Source organism: Oncorhynchus mykiss, chromosome 5 (assembly GCF_057628025.1).
Source record: "Oncorhynchus mykiss isolate SJ-2025 chromosome 5, ASM5762802v1, whole genome shotgun sequence".
Classification (NCBI taxonomy): Eukaryota; Metazoa; Chordata; class Actinopteri; order Salmoniformes; family Salmonidae; genus Oncorhynchus; species Oncorhynchus mykiss.
The window spans coordinates 90,632,584-90,649,951 of NC_143026.1; the positions used below are offsets into that span (position 1 = coordinate 90,632,584).

Sequence of the window (17,368 nt, forward strand, 5' to 3'; positions counted from 1 at the left end):
GGGCTATCTTCTGTATACCACCCCTACCTTGTCACAACACAACTGATTGGCTCAAACACATTGAGGAAAGGAATCCACAAATTAACAAGGTACACCTGTTAATTGAAATGCATTCCAGGTGACTACCTCATGAAGCTGGTTGAGAGAATGCCAAGAGTGTGCCAAGCTGTCATCAAGGCAAAGGTTGGCTACTTTGACAAATCTCAAATACAAAATATATTTAGATTTGTTTAACAATTATTTAGTTACTACATGATTCCATATGTGTTATTTGTTAGTTTTGATAGTTAGCTAGCTGGGTGCTGTGTATTGTGATAGTTAGCTAGCTGGGTGCTGTGTATTGTGATAGTTAGCTAGCTGGGTGCTGGGTATTGTGATAGTTAGCTAGCTGGGTGCTGGGTATTGTGATAGTTAGCTAGCTGGGTATTGTGATCGTTAACTAGCTGGGTGCTGTGTATTGTGATAGTTAGCTAGCTGGGTGCTGGGTATTGTGATAGTTAGCTAGCTGGGTATTGTGATAGTTAACTAGCTGGGTGCTGTGTATTATGATAGCACCGCCTAAGTGTGATCAGTTGAGATTAGATTTTAGACCTTTGAAGAGCAGACAACAGTTGAAATAAATACACATTTGAGTATCAAAATATGACAATATGGCCTCCCAGGTTTCGCAGTGGTCTAAGGCACTGCATCACAGTGCTAGCTGTGCCACCAGAGATTCTGGGTTCGAGTCCAGGCTCTGTCGCAGCCGGCCGCGACCGGGAGGCCCATGGGGCAGCGCACAATTGGCCCAGCGTCGTCCGGGTTAGGCCGGCAGGGTTATCCTTGTCTCATTGAGCACTAGCAACTTCTGCCGGGCGCAGTGCACACTGACCAGGGTGATAGGTGTATAGTGTTTCCTCCGACACATTGGCGCGGCTGGCTTTCGGGTTGGATGTGCATTGTGTCAAGAAGCAGTGTGGCTTGGTTGGGTTGTGTTTCGGAGGACGCATGGCTCTCGACCTTCGTCTCTCCCGAGTAAGTACGGGAGTTGCAGCGATGAGACAAGACTGTAACTACTACCAATTGGGGAGAAAAAAGGGGTAAAAATAAATAAATAAATAATAATAATAGATAAAAAGAGGGCTAAAGGATAGGTGAAGAGCAGTGATGTTATTGGCTTGACTCAGAGGCCAGCCTAGAGCAGAGTCTGTGTGTCACTGCTTTTCAAATGAAAAGGCTGTTGTGTTTACTGTCATCTGCCTGGGAGAAAAAAGCCAGGCCAAAACAAGCTCTTACTCAGAGCTGAAAAACATCACACACACAGTACATACCAGTACAGACACACAACAAGTAGGTCACATGGAGGAGAGGCGTGCGTGAGGCGTTGCTTTATTAGTTTATTAAAAACAGGTTTGCTGTTCTCTTGCGATACATAAGATGGAAAGGGAGTTCCACTCACTCACGGCTCTGTATAATACTGTACATTTCCTTGAATTTGTTCTAGACCTGGAGACTGTGAAAAGACCCCTGGTGGCATGTCTTGAGGTGTGTGTGTGTGTCAGTGCTGTGTGTAAATTGACTACGCAAACAATTTGGAATTTTCAACATTCATGTTTCTATATAAAAACAAGAAGTACAGTCAGCCAGTCTCTCCTCAGCTCTTAACCAGGAGAGACTGGCAGCATAGTATTTATATCAGCCCTCTGATTACAATGAAGAACAAGACGAGCCGCTCTGTTCTGGACCAGCTGCAGCTTAACTAGGTCTTTCCTTGCAGCACTTGACCACATGACTGGACAATAATCAAGATCAGATCAAACTAGAGCCTGCAGGACCTGCTTTGTGGAGTGTGGTGTCAGTAGAGCATCTCTTTATCACGGACAGACCTCTCCCCATCTTTACAACCATTGAATCTATATGTTTTGACCATGACAGTTAACAATCTAAGGGAACACCAAGTCATTTACTCTCCTCCACTTGTTCCACAGCCACACCATTCATTACCAGATTCAGCTGATGTCTAGCACTTAAGGAATGATTTGCACCAAATACAATAATGCTCTCATCACTTCACTCACTAACAACAAATTGTGTCACTCTGTCACTCTCTGCATTACACCACCACAGAGAGACCTGTTTCTAGCCACGGACATTGCCAAAGATCCTTATCATTAGGGACTCAAGGGAGATTCCCTCCACTTCCTGTGGAGTTGGCCAGGTCTTGATCTGACAAGTAGCCAGCCAGAGATGCCATGTCATACCTGAACAATGTCGTGGTTGTGGTAGTCAACTCCTCACTTCAGATGGCTAACCCAGTCAATTCAAGTCAAACCAAATAATACCCACAAGGCAGCTCTGGCTATCAGGGGCACCCGTCTGTCTGCAGAATGTTCCGGGTGAAACACAGTCCCGCCTGCCGGCGTGAAAGACCAGATACATTTAATGATATTTGGCTGTAATGTAGCAGGTAATTCACGTCAGCTGCATGCTAGTACTGTTCTGTGCTCAATGGCATGCTAGCTGTTCCTATAGACTTCCACTAGTTGAACAAACTCACACAATTCAAGTTTTTGTTGAAGAGTAAAAAGAGATGGAAAGAGAGAAGGAAAGAGAATATTTCCCTGTGTAGGTGGCTTCCTGGTTGACTAGTTAGAACTGTATTCAGATATGTGGGTGTGTTTCCCCCATTACTGTGCTACTGCTGTGGTTATCACACGGCCCATCAGTAAACAGTCTAAGGGAAGTGGCAGGTGTGTGTGTGTGTGCAAGTGTGTGGGCTGTTATAGGAATCCAGACAGACAAGGGGGGAGGAAGGATGGATGAAGGGAACAAAGGATGAAGGGAACAAAGGAGGGAGGGAACAAAGGAGGGAGGGGAGGGAACAAGGGAGGGAGAGAGTATCTTCAGTATTCGTGTGTCTGTTCTCCTGTTGGCATAGGGACAGAGCATAGGTAACACTGAAACACAGCAGAGGTGTTTGCTATGCTGGATGGGGAAGGATATGAGGGGCAAACAGAACACGATAGAGGCCTGTAGTGGACAAAAGGCAGTGTTAGCACAGGCAGCGCCATTAAGGGCTTCCGCCATTTTAATGTTGTCAACTGGGTGGGGCGTCCAACTTCCATTGGCTGATCCCTCCTGGTGACCCTGTTGGGAGTCATGTCCAACCGGGTCATCAGGAGGGATCAGCCAATCCCGAAGAAGAAAATGAACTACTTCAAAATTGAAGTACTAGTTACCACAGCCACAAAGTCATAAACACTGCCTATTTCCACAATTTATCGTCTAAAAAAAATGTGATTTTAAAACTAACCTTAACCCTAGCCACAATGCTAACCTTAAAAGAAGACCAAAAATATCAAAGAAAATCAAGTTTAGGATATAGCCCATTTTTACTTTGAGTTTGTGCCATCGAGTGGAATCCCTCATTCTTGGGTCTTGGCTTGATACTGGGACATGGCTTGGTGAAATGGGTTGGTAGGTCACCAGATAACTTCAAAGCTTTAGTTGTTAACCACCAATGAGGTGTTGGGTTGGGGCAAGTCGTGTTTTAGCCATATGCGACTGGTGCTGGTACGGATAGCAGAGCGATACCAATGGACACCGGGTGTAAGTGTAATGTGTGTGTGTGTGTGTGTGACAGAGAGAGAGACATCATCCCCACCTCAATGGTCTTCCTCTTGATCTTCCTCTGCTGCTCCAGGCGTTCCTTCTCCTTCTCCACTGTGCGGGTCGACTCCCTCAGTCTCTCCAGATCCTGTTGGTACGTCTCTCTCTGTCTCTCCAGGTCCTCCCTCTCTTCCGCCAGCTTCTCCTCCAGCCTCCTGCAGTCGTCCTCTCTCTGCCTCAGCATCCCTTCTGTGACCTCGGCCTGCAGCCGGTGGCGCTCCCGCTCCCTCTCCCAGCGAGCCTGGGGACAAACACAAGGTTCATCTCTACTTCATGCAGACTGGTATAATACAGTTGTTCTTCGAAGTGGCTGCGGTTCAGGATTTTCGGGAACCCAAAAGTTCAGTGGCTAAATATTTCTTTGCATATGTGTGTGTGTGTGTGTATATATATATATATATATATATTTTTAAAGACATCAAATTGTTTACTAAAAGTCCCCAAATGATCCAATGATGATCTTGTAATCCATTTGAAGGAATAGGCCCAGCCTATTTCAGCACCGTTTCACCCTGCTTTTAGACAAGCGTGGGGGAGGGGGCTCGTCTTTAATAAATCAATAAATGTTCTTTTCACTAAAATCTCCGTTTAGATATTGGTTAGGCTACAATACAATTAGGTTGTGGAAATGCTACGTTGATGTGAGTGCTGCTCATAATAGGTGGCTCAATTATCAGCACTGATCAGAACATTTCGCCAGAAATATTTTGTAGTTTAACAAGTGGATTATTTTGCTCTTGATTTGTAATTGCTTAGTAACCTAGGCCTACTCTTGACCAAAAGCCTGAAACTAGTCTTAAATTAACCATTGTGATTTTGCTTAACTGAATCTCTGTCTGTGTATTTGGTAAATTTAAGGCTACATGCCCAGAGCTCTAACCACTAGGCTACATGCCCAGAGCTCTAACCACTAGGCTACCTGCCCAACGCTCTAACCACTAGGCTACATGCCCAGAGCTCTAACCACTAGGCTACCTGTTCAAAGCTCTAACCACTAGGCTACCTGCTCAATGCTCTAACCACTAGGCAACCTGCTGTATAGCTCATCTATTCGTTTACTCATCTATTACTGAACAGAAGCATTTAGCTTGCGATAATGAAGCCTAAATCAAGTGTAGGTCTATTTTGCTTAATCTCGTAAAAGGCAACTCCAAAATCCCGCGGAGGTTGTGAAATATGAACACGAGACTCACACATCATGATGAATCACCTTTTAATTGAAAGACCCTACGACTGCTCCCTAACAAAGCAGAGTGAAGGTAGGAAACACACACATCATGATGAATCACCTTTTAATTTAAAGACCCTACGACTGCTCCCTAACAAAGCAGAGTGAAGGTAGGAAACACACACATCATGATGAATCACCTTTTAATTTAAAGACCCTACGACTGCTCCCTAACAAAGCAGAGTGAAGGTAGGAAACACACACATCACAATGAATCACCCTTTAATTTAAAGACCCTACGACTGCTCCCTAACAAAGCAGAGTGAAGGTAGGAAACAGATGAAACGGAAATCAAAAGCATGGCCTCGTCTTGGGCTCAGTTTAAAAACATCATCATTTATTTGTTAAACGACAGCGGTTCCACACGTTGCCATGACGCAAGTTGTGTGGGAAGAAATATTTGTATTTGATGATTCCGTTATATTTCATTATATTCTCAGCCTACTATAAAAATATACTATACTATATACTATAAAATATGTGTGTGACTGATCAGGGCAGACTAAAGGTTTCTTGTCAGTTGAACTATTGATTTCATTGGCTCAGCCATCTGACCTATCGGCTGCACACACCAATAACATCAACTCAAAACATGACTTTCTATGTTCTCTCTCCTTCTTATGGTGTATATTGATTGGATTTATTAAAATAGACATCCACCCTCATAAATGCATGTAGTTCTGTCCTTGAGCCGTCCTTGTCTATTGATGTTCTGTATTAAGGTTCTGTTATGTTTTGTGTTGGACTACAGGAAGAGTAGCTGGCCCGACCAACCAGTGCTCCTGCACATTGGCTAACCCGGGCTATCTGCATTGTGTCCCACCAACCCCTCTTTTTACACTACTGCTACTCTCTGTTTATCATATATGCATAGTCCCTTTAACCATATCTACATGTACATACTACCTCAATCAGCCTGACTAACCGGGTCTGTATGTAGCCTCTCTACTGTATATAGCCTCGCTACTGTATATAGCCTCTCTACTGTATATAGCCTCTCTACTGTATATAGCCTCTCTACTGTATATAGCCTCTCTACTGTATATAGCCTCTCTACTGTATATAGCCTCTCTACTGTATATAGCCTCTCTACTGTATATAGCCTCACTACTGTATATAGCCTCACTACTGTATATAGCCTCACTACTGTATATAGCCTCGCTACTGTTATTTACTGTTGTTTTTATTTCTTTACTTACCTAACACCTTTTTAAACACTATTGGTTAGAGCCTGTAAGTAAGCATTTCACTGTGAGGTCTACTACACCTGTTGTATTCAGCATTTCACTGTGAGGTCTACTACACCTGTTGTATTCAGCATTTCACTGTGAGGTCTACTACACCTGTTGTATTCAGCATTTCACTGTAATGTCTACTACACCTGTTGTATTCAGCATTTCACTGTAAGGTCTACCTACACCTGTTGTATTCAGCATTTCACTGTAAGGTCTACTACACCTGTTGTATTCAGCATTTCACTGTAAGGTCTACTACACCTGTTGTATTCAGCATTTCACTGTAAGGTCTACCTACACCTGTTGTATTCAGCATTTCACTGTAAGGTCTACTACACCTGTTGTATTCATCATTTCACTGTAAGGTCTACTACACCTGTTGTATTCAGCATTTCACTGTAAGGTCTACTACACCTGTTGTATTCAGCATTTTACTGTAAGGTCTACTACACCTGTTGTATTCAGCATTTCACTGTAAGGTCTACTACACCTGTTGTATTCATCATTTCACTGTAAGGTCTACTACACCTGTTGTATTCAGCATTTCACTGTAAGGTCTACTACACCTGTTGTATTCAGCATTTCACTGTAAGGTCTACTACACCTGTTGTATTCAGCATTTCACTGTAAGGTCTACTACACCTGTTGTATTCAGCATTTCACTGTAAGGTCTACTACACCTGTTGTATTCAGCATTTCACTGTAAGGTATACTACACCTGTTGTATTCAGCATTTCACTGTAAGGTCTACTACACCTGTTGTATTCAGCATTTCACTGTAAGGTCTACTACACCTGTTGTATTCAGCATTTCACTGTAAGGTCTACCTACACCTGTTGTATTCAGCATTTCACTGTGAGGTCTACTACACCTGTTGTATTCAGCATTTCACTGTAAGGTCTACCTACACCTGTTGTATTCAGCATTTCACTGTAAGGTCTACTACACCTGTTGTATTCAGCATTTCACTGTAAGGTCTACTACACCTGTTGTATTCAGCATTTCACTGTAAGGTCTACTACACCTGTTGTATTCAGCATTTCACTGTCAGGTCTACTACACCTGTTGTATTCAGCATTTCACTGTGAGGTCTACCTACACCTGTTGTATTCAGCATTTCACTGTAAGGTCTACCTACACCTGTTGTATTCAGCATTTCACTGTAAGGTCTACTACACCTGTTGTATTCAGCATTTCACTGTAAGGTCTACTACACCTGTTGTATTCAGCATTTCACTGTAAGGTCTACTACACCTGTTGTATTCGGCGCACGTGACAAATAAACTTTTGATTTGATTTGATCCTAATAAAACTGCAAAAACACCAAATCCATGTTTTACTCCTCAACTTGCCCGACATGGGAGATATAACCAAAGGCTCATCCCAGCAAGAATGTGCTAAAAATGGGGATTCTGAATTGGGTTCTAAAAGAGAACACTGACAGATCTTTTTTTATATTTTAAACAAGCAAAATACAGTAAAGTCTGTCTGTAAAGGGTACGCCATTCACCCTCTGTGTAGAGCTACGTGCTGCTCTGTTCTGGACCAACTGCAATTGAACTAGGTCTTCTATGCCACAACCGACCTCTGTGTTCCGCTGCTGCTGGCGGCTCCCCTGACGCTTCCTCCCTCTACTCGATCGCCCATGAATGTTGTACACAAAATACATGGTAGACATGCTCAAACTACTATAGATCGTGCCTACCAAAACACACCATTATTATGGCTCTCTATTGACGGGGGAAATAGCAACCTGTGATTGGTTAAAACATTTTATTTTGCCCCAATGCTAAATTCAAGTGGGGAGTTCCATGCAGCTATCTAGACAGCATATCAAACACAAGCAAGAGGCAAACAGCTGTATTACAGATGTAGTCATCACTCTAAACGTTGGCTATAGCAGGAGGCAGATAGCCAGTCTAATTAGAGATGTGATCATCATTGTAAACGTTGACTATAGCAGGAGGCAGACAGCCAGTCTAATTAGAGATGTGATCATCATTGTAAACATTGGCTATAGCAGGAGGCAGACAGACAGTCTAATTAGAGATGTAATCCTCATTGTAAACGTTGGCTATAGCAGGAGGCAGACAGCCAGTCTAATTAGAGATGTGATCATCACTGTAAACGTTGGCTATAGCAGGAGGCAGACAGCCAGTCTAATTAGAGATGTGATCATCATTGTAAACGTTGACTATAGCAGGAGGCAGACAGCCAGTCTAATTAGAGATGTGATCATCATTGTAAACATTGGCTATAGCAGGAGGCAGACAGCCAGTCTAATTAGAGATGTAATCCTCATTGTAAACGTTGGCTATAGCAGGAGGCAGACAGCCAGTCTAATTAGAGATGTGATCATCACTGTAAACGTTGGCTATAGCAGGAGGCAGACAGCCAGTCTAATTAGAGATGTGATCATCATTGTAAACGTTGACTATAGCAAGAGGCAGACAGCCAGTCTAATTAGAGATGTAATCCTCATTGTAAATGTTGACTATAGCAGGAGGCAGACAGCCAGTCTAATTAGAGATGTGATCATCATTGTAAACGTTGACTATAGCAAGAGGCAGACAGCCAGTCTAATTAGAGATGTAATCCTCATTGTAAATGTTGACTATAGCAGGAGGCAGACAGCCAGTCTAATTAGAGATGTGATCATCATTGTAAACGTTGACTATAGCAAGAGGCAGACAGCCAGTCTAATTAGAGATGTAATCCTCATTGTAAACGTTGACTATAGCAGGAGGCAGACAGCCAGTCTAATTAGAGATGTAATCATCATTGTAAACGTTGACTATAGCAGGAGGCAGACAGCCAGTCTAATTAGAGATGTGATCATCATTGTAAACGTTGACTATAGCAGGAGGCAGACAGCCAGTCTAATTAGAGATGTGATCATCATTGTAAACATTGGCTATAGCAGGAGGCAGACAGCCAGTCTAATTAGAGATGTAATCATCATTGTAAACGTTGACTATAGCAGGAGGCAGACAGCCAGTCTAATTAGAGATGTGATCATCATTGTAAACGTTGACTATAGCAGGAGGCAGACAGCCAGTCTAATTAGAGATGTGATCATCATTGTAAACATTGGCTATAGCAGGAGGCAGACAGACAGTCTAATTAGAGATGTAATCCTCATTGTAAACGTTGGCTATAGCAGGAGGCAGACAGCCAGTCTAATTAGAGATGTGATCATCATTGTAAACGTTGACTATAGCAGGAGGCAGACAGCCAGTCTAATTAGAGATGTAATCATCATTGTAAACGTTGACTATAGCAGGAGGCAGACAGCCAGTCTAATTAGAGATGTGATCATCATTGTAAACGTTGACTATAGCAGGAGGCAGACAGCCAGTCTAATTAGAGATGTAATCATCATTGTAAATGTTGACTATAGCAGGAGGCAGACAGCCAGTCTAATTAGAGATGTAATCCTCATTGTAAATGTTGACTATAGCAGGAGGCAGACAGCCAGTCTAATTAGAGATGTGATCATCATTGTAAACATTGGCTATAGCAGGAGGCAGACAGCCAGTCTAATTAGAGATGTAATCCTCATTGTAAATGTTGACTATAGCAGGAGGCAGACAGCCAGTCTAATTAGAGATGTGATCATCATTGTAAACGTTGACTATAGCAGGAGGCAGACAGCCAGTCTAATTAGAGATGTGATCATCATTGTAAACGTTGACTATAGCAGGAGGCAGACAGCCAGTCTAATTAGAGATGTAATCCTCATTGTAAACGTTGACTATAGCAGGAGGCAGACAGCCAGTCTAATTAGAGATGTAATCATCATTGTTAATGTGGAGGGGGGGGGGGGGGGGGGGGGGGAGTAAAGAGAGAAACGTGGAGGGAGGGGGGAGTAGAGAGAGAAACGTGGAGGGAGGGGGGGAGTAGAGAGAGAAACGTGGAGGGAGGGGGGGGAGTAGAGAGAGAAACGTGGAGGGAGGGGGGGGAGTAGAGAGAGAAACGTGGAGGGAGGGGGGGGAGTAGAGAGAGAAACGTGGAGGGAGGGGGGGGAGTAGAGAGAGAAACGTGGAGGGAGGGGGGGGAGTAGAGAGAGAAACGTGGAGGGAGGGGGGGAGTAGAGAGAGAAACGTGGAGGGAGGGGGGGAGTAGAGAGAGAAACGTGGAGGGAGGGGGGGAGTAGAGAGAGAAACGTGGAGGGAGGGGGGGAGTAGAGAGAGAAACGTGGAGGGAGGGGGGGAGTAGAGAGAGAAACGTGGAGGGAGGGGGGGAGTAGAGAGAGAAACGTGGAGGGAGGGGGGGAGTAGAGAGAGAAACGTGGAGGGAGGGGGGGAGTAGAGAGAGAAACGTGGAGGGAGGGGGGGAGTAGAGAGAGAAACGTGGAGGGAGGGGGGGAGTAGAGAGAGAAACGTGGAGGGAGGGGGGGAGTAGAGAGAGAAACGTGGAGGGAGGGGGGAGTAGAGAGAGAAACGTAGAGGGAGGGGGGAGTAGAGAGAGAAACGTGGAGGGAGGGGGGGAGTAGAGAGAGAAACGTGGAGGGAGGGGGGGAGTAGAGAGAGAAACGTGGAGGGAGGGGGGGGAGTAGAGAGAAACGTGGAGGGAGGGGGGGGAGTAGAGAGAGAAACGTGGAGGGAGGGGGGGGGTAGAGAGAGAAACGTGGAGGGAGGGGGGGGGAGTAGAGAGAGAAACGTGGAGGGGGGGGGGGGGCAGCTACATAGAAAACATTGTGTGTGTAAAATAACATGCGCAGAACGTGCTCTGGGTCCTTAGCATTGAGAAAGAGGCTTGGGGGGGGGCACAGCTTTTTGTTTGTGCAGAATGAATCATGATGCTCATACTAACGTGGTGCCTTTCTCCGAGCATTGTGAAGTTTAATCACCTGCACGCGGAGTTGGAATGAAGACAACCCGGGAAGGCTAGGATAAATCACATGAAGGACCATTTCCACTGAGTCCCACCTGCTCCTGACGGTGCTGTGACTGCAGCTTGTGGAAGCTGGCCAGCTCCTCCCTCTGCAGGGCCAGCGTCCTCTGTTTCTCCTGCTCCAGGAGAACGTTGCCGCGGTGACGGCCAGGGAAGGAGGCGCGCTCGGTGAGGGAGGCGCGTTGTAGCTCGATGTGGCTGTCCTGCTTGGCGATGATGGCCTGAAGGGAGGGGAGCATGGGATGGGAGGGGAGCACGGGAGGGGAGACAGGAAGGGAGGGGAGCACGGGAGGGGAGACAGGAAGGGAGGGGAGCACGGGAGGGGAGACAGGAAGGGAGGGGAGCACGGGAGGGGAGACAGGGAGCATGGGAGGGGAGCACGGGAGGGGAGACAGGGAGCACGGGAGGGGAGCACGGGAGGGGAGACAGGGAGCACGGGAGGGGAGCACGGGAGGGGAGCACGGGAGGGGAGCACGGGAGGGAGGGGAGACAGGAAGGGAGGGGAGCACGGGAGGGGGAGGGAGGGAGGGGCGAAGGGAGGGGGGCACGGGAGGGGAAGGGAGGAGAGATGTGGGTCAACCTTTTGAAAGGATAAGGCTTGTGGTCACAGACCATAACCAATCAAAAGGTGAGTCTAGCAGTCTCCATGTGATGTAATTTTAAAATGTTTTGTTCACATGCAAACAGACTAGTATTTGGGGTCTAGCCCTGGTAAGAAGACTGCAGTCCTGTTGACTGTTCATGGCCCAGTCACACACACAGACAGGACAGGACTGGACAGGAGGAGAGCTACATGTCATGTGGAGTATGTTGAGAGGGTACCTAGGAAAACGTGAGTGTTTACCTGCAGGCTGTAGAGTCTCTGGGACAGCATCAGCACCCGGTCAAAGAACTAGTTGAGGCAGAAACAGGAACGTTAGGAAAGAGCAGGTCAACAGACAACTGTAGGTTAGCGCCATAGATACACGACTGTTTTATACCGATGGTTTGGACACTCTGGGCACACCTTATAGAGGCCATAATAACGCATAAGGATTGAAGAAGCTTAACAGAGGTTAAAATACCAACTGAAATGAGCACATCTCCTACCTCAGCCTCAGGGAAGGTGTTAGACCAGATGGGGCTCCAGGTGGCTGGAGAGGCCTCTTCCTCATCATCATCAGCCTGTACATCACACATTATACACACCACGCCCACCATTACACACACACACACACACACACACACACACACACACACACACACACAACCCCCATTACACATATACCCCCCATAACACACCCACCCCCCCATCACACACACACACACATACATATCCCCCATTACACACACCATTACACACCCACACCCCATTACACACACAAAACCCCATTACACACACACACAAACCCATTACACACACACACAAACCCCATTACACACACACACAACCCCATTACACACACACACAACCCCATTAGACACACACAACCCCATTACACACACACAACCCCATTACACACACACAACCCCATTACACACACACACCCCATTACATACACAATTACACACTGTTGTGTAGGGTGTGTGTTTGTATATTTGACCCACCTGTGGCTGCTCCAAGGTCTGACTAGCCTGGATCTTCGTAAGCTGGGGGTCAGAGCAGCCTTTCTGGGTCTCGTCTCTGGCCCTGTCCCCTCCACTGTGGTTCTTCTTCTTCACAATGCCTTTTAACACGCACACAAACACAGAGTCAAACACCTTTTAGATCATAATACATGATTCTATGGACAGAGTTTAGATCAGCATTCGTACTCTAAGATGCTTTGTGGATACGGGGCTCAGAACAGGCAGACGGAGTGGACTCACTCTTGTTGAGGATGATGGGCCTGCTGTCATAGCCCCCGAAGGTGTCTGCTCTCCTGGGCAGAGCCCCGGATCCTGAACCCTCCTCTAGACGTGAAGCTGGCTCTCTCACACCAGACAGCAACAGGTTCTGAAGACTCTCCACTGTGGAGGGGGAGGCGGGGGGAGAGGAGAGAGAGAGAGATTAACAATGTTTCAAGGCTGTTTTTATGATAGGACAAGATTTGCGAGGAGCCGACCCTCCTGTAGTAACAGATGGGTGCAGCAAGGAGTCGACCCTCCTGTGGTAACAGATGGGTGCAGCGAGGAGCCGACCCTCCTGTGGTAACAGACGGGTGCAGGGAGGAGCCGACCCTCCTGTGGTAACAGACGGGTGTAGGGAGGAGCCGACCCTCCTGTAGTAATAGATGGGTGCAGCGAGGAGCCGACCCTCCTGTGGTAACAGACGGGTGCAGGGAGGAGCCGACCCTCCTGTGGTAATAGACGGGTGTAGGGAGGAGCCGACCCTCCTGTGGTAACAGATGGGTGCAGCGAGGAGCCGACCCTCCTGTGGTAACAGATCTAACACACCTGATTAAACTAATCGAGGTACTGTTCAGTTATATATATATATATATATATATATATATATATATATATATATATATATATATATATATATATATATATATATATATATATATATATATATATATATATATATATATATATTTTTTTTTAGATATATAAACCCTTGGCACTGTTATTATTAGAAAGCAACGCATTGATTTTCACCGTCACAGAGACGATACACAACTTAAAATCATCTGGTGACACAGTAAACGTTATCTCCACGGATAAATAAAAACTGCATTAAGTGATTTAAATATTTAAATGGCTCACAACTTCATCCAGCTGAATAAAAAAATAAAAAAAAGTTTCTTATTGCTGGAGTCAAAGTACAGAGAGAGAATCTGGCAGCACATTTTAATTCATGGGAAATAAAGATAAGACCAGGTAAAAAAAACAAACCTAGGCCTTATTTTAGATTCCGAACTAAATTTCAAATCACACATTAGGAATGTGACCAAAATAGCTTTTACCACCTGAGGAACATTGCCACGGTGTGGCCATTTCTCTCTCAGGCTGATACAGAGAGACTCATCCATGCTTCTATTACAAGCAGGCTTGACTACTGTAACGCTCTCCTGTCTGGTCTACCCATGAAAGCCATCAGCTGCAAAACATACAGAATGCTGCAGCACAGATACAGACCAAGACCAGACGGAGAGCACATATTACACTGGTTTAAAACACTGACTGCCTGTGAGTTTTACAATACATTTTAATATTCTTCTATTGGTTTTTAAATCAATCCATGATTGTGCACCACAATACATGTCAGACATGCTTTTATGTTATGTACCCAGTAGGTCCTTCAGGTCCTCTGGCCTTCTAACTATCCCAAAGCCTAGGACCAAGAGGCATGGAGAGACAGCCTTCTAACTATCCCAAAGCCTCGGACCAGGAGGCATGGAGAGGCAGCCTTTAACTATCCCAAAGCCTGGGACCAGGAGGCATGGAGAGACATCATTTTAACTATCCAAAAGCCTCGGACCAGGAGGCATGGAGAGACAGCCTTTTAACTATCCCAAAGCCTCGGACCAGGAGGCATGGAGAGACAGCCTTTTAACTATCCCAAAGCCTGGGACCAGGAGGCATGGAGAGACAGCCTTTTAACTATCCCAAAGCCTGGGACCAGGAGGCATGGAGAGACAGCCTTCTAACTATCCCAAAGCCTAGGACCAAGAGGCATGGAGAGACAGCCTTTTACCGATCCCAAAGCCTCGGACCAAGAGGCATGGAGAGACAGCCTTTTACCGATCCCAAAGCCTCGGACCAAGAGGCATGGAGAGACAGTATTTTAACTATCCCAAAGCCCAGGACCAAGAGGCATGGAGAGACAGCCTTTTACCGATCCCAAAGCCTCGGACCAAGAGGCATGGAGAGAGCAGCCTTCTAACTATCCCAAAGCCCAGGACCAAGAGGCATGGAGAGACAGCCTTCTAACTATCCCAAATCCTAGGACCAGGAGGCATGGAGAGACAGCCTAGGAACAAGAGGCATGGAGAGACAGCCTTTTAACTATCCCAAAGCCTCAGACCAAGAGGCATGGAGAGACAGCCTGGGACCAAGAGGCATGGAGAGACAGCCTAGGAACAAGAGGCATGGAGAGACAGCCTAGGAACAAGAGGCATGGAGAGACAGCCTTTTAACTATCCCAAAGCCTCGGACCAGGAGGCATGGAGAGACAGCCTTTTAACTATCCCAAAGCCTGGGACCAGGAGGCATGGAGAGACAGCCTTTTAACTATCCCAAAGCCTGGGACCAGGAGGCATGGAGAGACAGCCTTCTAACTATCCCAAAGCCTAGGACCAAGAGGCATGGAGAGACAGCCTTTTACCGATCCCAAAGCCTCGGACCAAGAGGCATGGAGAGACAGCCTTTTACCGATCCCAAAGCCTCGGACCAAGAGGCATGGAGAGACAGTATTTTAACTATCCCAAAGCCCAGGACCAAGAGGCATGGAGAGACAGCCTTTTACCGATCCCAAAGCCTCGGACCAAGAGGCATGGAGAGAGCAGCCTTCTAACTATCCCAAAGCCCAGGACCAAGAGGCATGGAGAGACAGCCTTCTAACTATCCCAAATCCTAGGACCAGGAGGCATGGAGAGACAGCCTAGGAACAAGAGGCATGGAGAGACAGCCTGGGACCAAGAGGCATGGAGAGAGCCTAGGAACAAGAGGCATGGAGAGACAGCCTAGGAACAAGAGGCATGGAGAGACAGCCTTTTAACTATCCCAAAGCCTCAGACCAAGAGGCATGGAGAGACAGCCTGGGACCAAGAGGCATGGAGAGACAGCCTAGGAACAAGAGGCATGGAGAGACAGCCTTTTAACTATCCCAAAGCCTGGGACCAAGAGGCATGGAGAGACAGCCTTTTAACTATCCCAAAGCCTGGGACCAAGAGGCATGGAGAGACAGCCTAGGAACAAGAGGCATGGAGAGACAGCCTTGGACCAGGAGGCATGGAGAGACAGCCTTTTAACTATCCCAAAGCCTGGGACCAAGAGGCATGGAGAGACAGCCTAGGAACAAGAGGCATGGAGAGACAGCCTTTTAACTATCCCAAAGCCTGGGACCAAGAGGCATGGAGAGACAGCCTAGGACCAGGAGGCATGGAGAGACAGCCTTTTAACTACCCCAAAGCCTCGGACCAGGAGGCATGGAGAGGCAGCCTTTTAACTATCCCAAAGCCTCGGACCAGGAGGCATGGAGAGACAGCCTTCTAACTATCCCAAAGCCTCGGACCAGGAGGCATGGAGAGGTAGCCTTTTAATTATCCCAAAGCCTGGGACCAAGAGGCATGGAGAGGCAGCCTTTTAACTATCCCAAAGCCTGGGACCAAGAGACATGGAGAGACAGCCTTTTAACTATCCCAAAGCCTCGGACCAAGAGGCATGGAGAGACAGTCTTAACTATCCCAAAGCCTCGGACCAAGAGGCATGGAGAGACAGCCTTCTAACTATCCCAAAGCCTCGGACCAGGAGGCACGGAGAGGCAGCCTTTTAACTATCCCAAAGCCCAGGACCAAGAGACATGGAGAGACAGCCTTTTAACTATCCCAAAGCCTGGGACCAGGAGGCATGGAGAGGCAGTCTTTTAACTATCCCAAAGCCTGGGACCAAGAGGCATGGAGAGACAGCCTTTTAACTATCCCAAAGCCTCGGACCAAGAGGCATGGAGAGACAGCCTTTTAACTATCCCAAAGCCTCAGACCAAGAGGCATGGAGAGACAGCCTTTTAACTATCCCAAAGCCTAGGACCAAGAGGCATGGAGAGACAGTCTTTTAACTATCCCAAAGCCTCGGACCAAGAAACATGGAGACATCCTTTAGTTACTGAATAGCCTGCCAGAGGGGGGCTGAAACTGTGGACGTAGGGGATTGGGCAGACTTGATACAACATTTTGAACAGTGATGTATTGTTGTCTCTACCTTCTTGCCCTTTGTGCTGTTGTCTGTGCCCAACAATGTTTATACCATGTTTTGTGCTGTTACCATGTTATGCTGCTACCATGTTGTTGTCATGTTGTGTTGCTACCATGTTGTTGTCATGTTATGTTGCTACCATGTTGTTGTCATGTTATGTTGCAACCATGTTGTTATGTTGCTACCATGTTGTCGTCATGTTGTGTTGCTACCATGTTGTCGTCATGGTATGTTGCTACCATGTTGTCGTCATGTTGTGTTGCTACCATGTTGTCATGTTATGTTGCTACCATGTTGTTGTCATGTTGTGTTGCTACCATGTTGTCATGTTATGTTGCTACCATGTTGTTGTCATGTTATGCTGCTACCATGTTGTTGTCATGTTATGTTGCTACCATGTTGTCGTCATGTTATGCTGCTACCATGTTGTTGTCATGTTATGCTGCTACCATGTTGTTGTCATGTTGTGTTGCTACCATGTTGT

General features: G+C 46.4%; 1 protein-coding gene across 10 annotated transcripts in view; it reads right to left on the reverse strand.

The window, feature by feature from the left end:
• The window catches only part of arhgef18b (Rho/Rac guanine nucleotide exchange factor 18b), a 108,624-nt gene that overhangs the window by 23,389 nt on the left and 67,867 nt on the right, over nt 1-17,368 (reverse strand). For 8 of the 10 annotated variants that reach the window (XM_090236339.1, XM_090236338.1, XM_090236337.1 and 5 more), the window contains 6 exons: nt 12,856-12,996; nt 12,595-12,713; nt 12,097-12,171; nt 11,852-11,899; nt 11,043-11,228; nt 3,644-3,889 (listed from right to left, as the gene is read on the reverse strand). In XM_090236339.1, the coding sequence (XP_090092465.1) occupies nt 3,644-3,889; nt 11,043-11,228; nt 11,852-11,899; nt 12,097-12,171; nt 12,595-12,713; nt 12,856-12,996 (815 nt within the window). The remainder of the gene's footprint in view (nt 1-3,643; nt 3,890-11,042; nt 11,229-11,851; nt 11,900-12,096; nt 12,172-12,594; nt 12,714-12,855; nt 12,997-17,368) is intronic. The other 2 variants (XM_090236336.1, XM_090236340.1) reach the window with 1 other exon arrangement.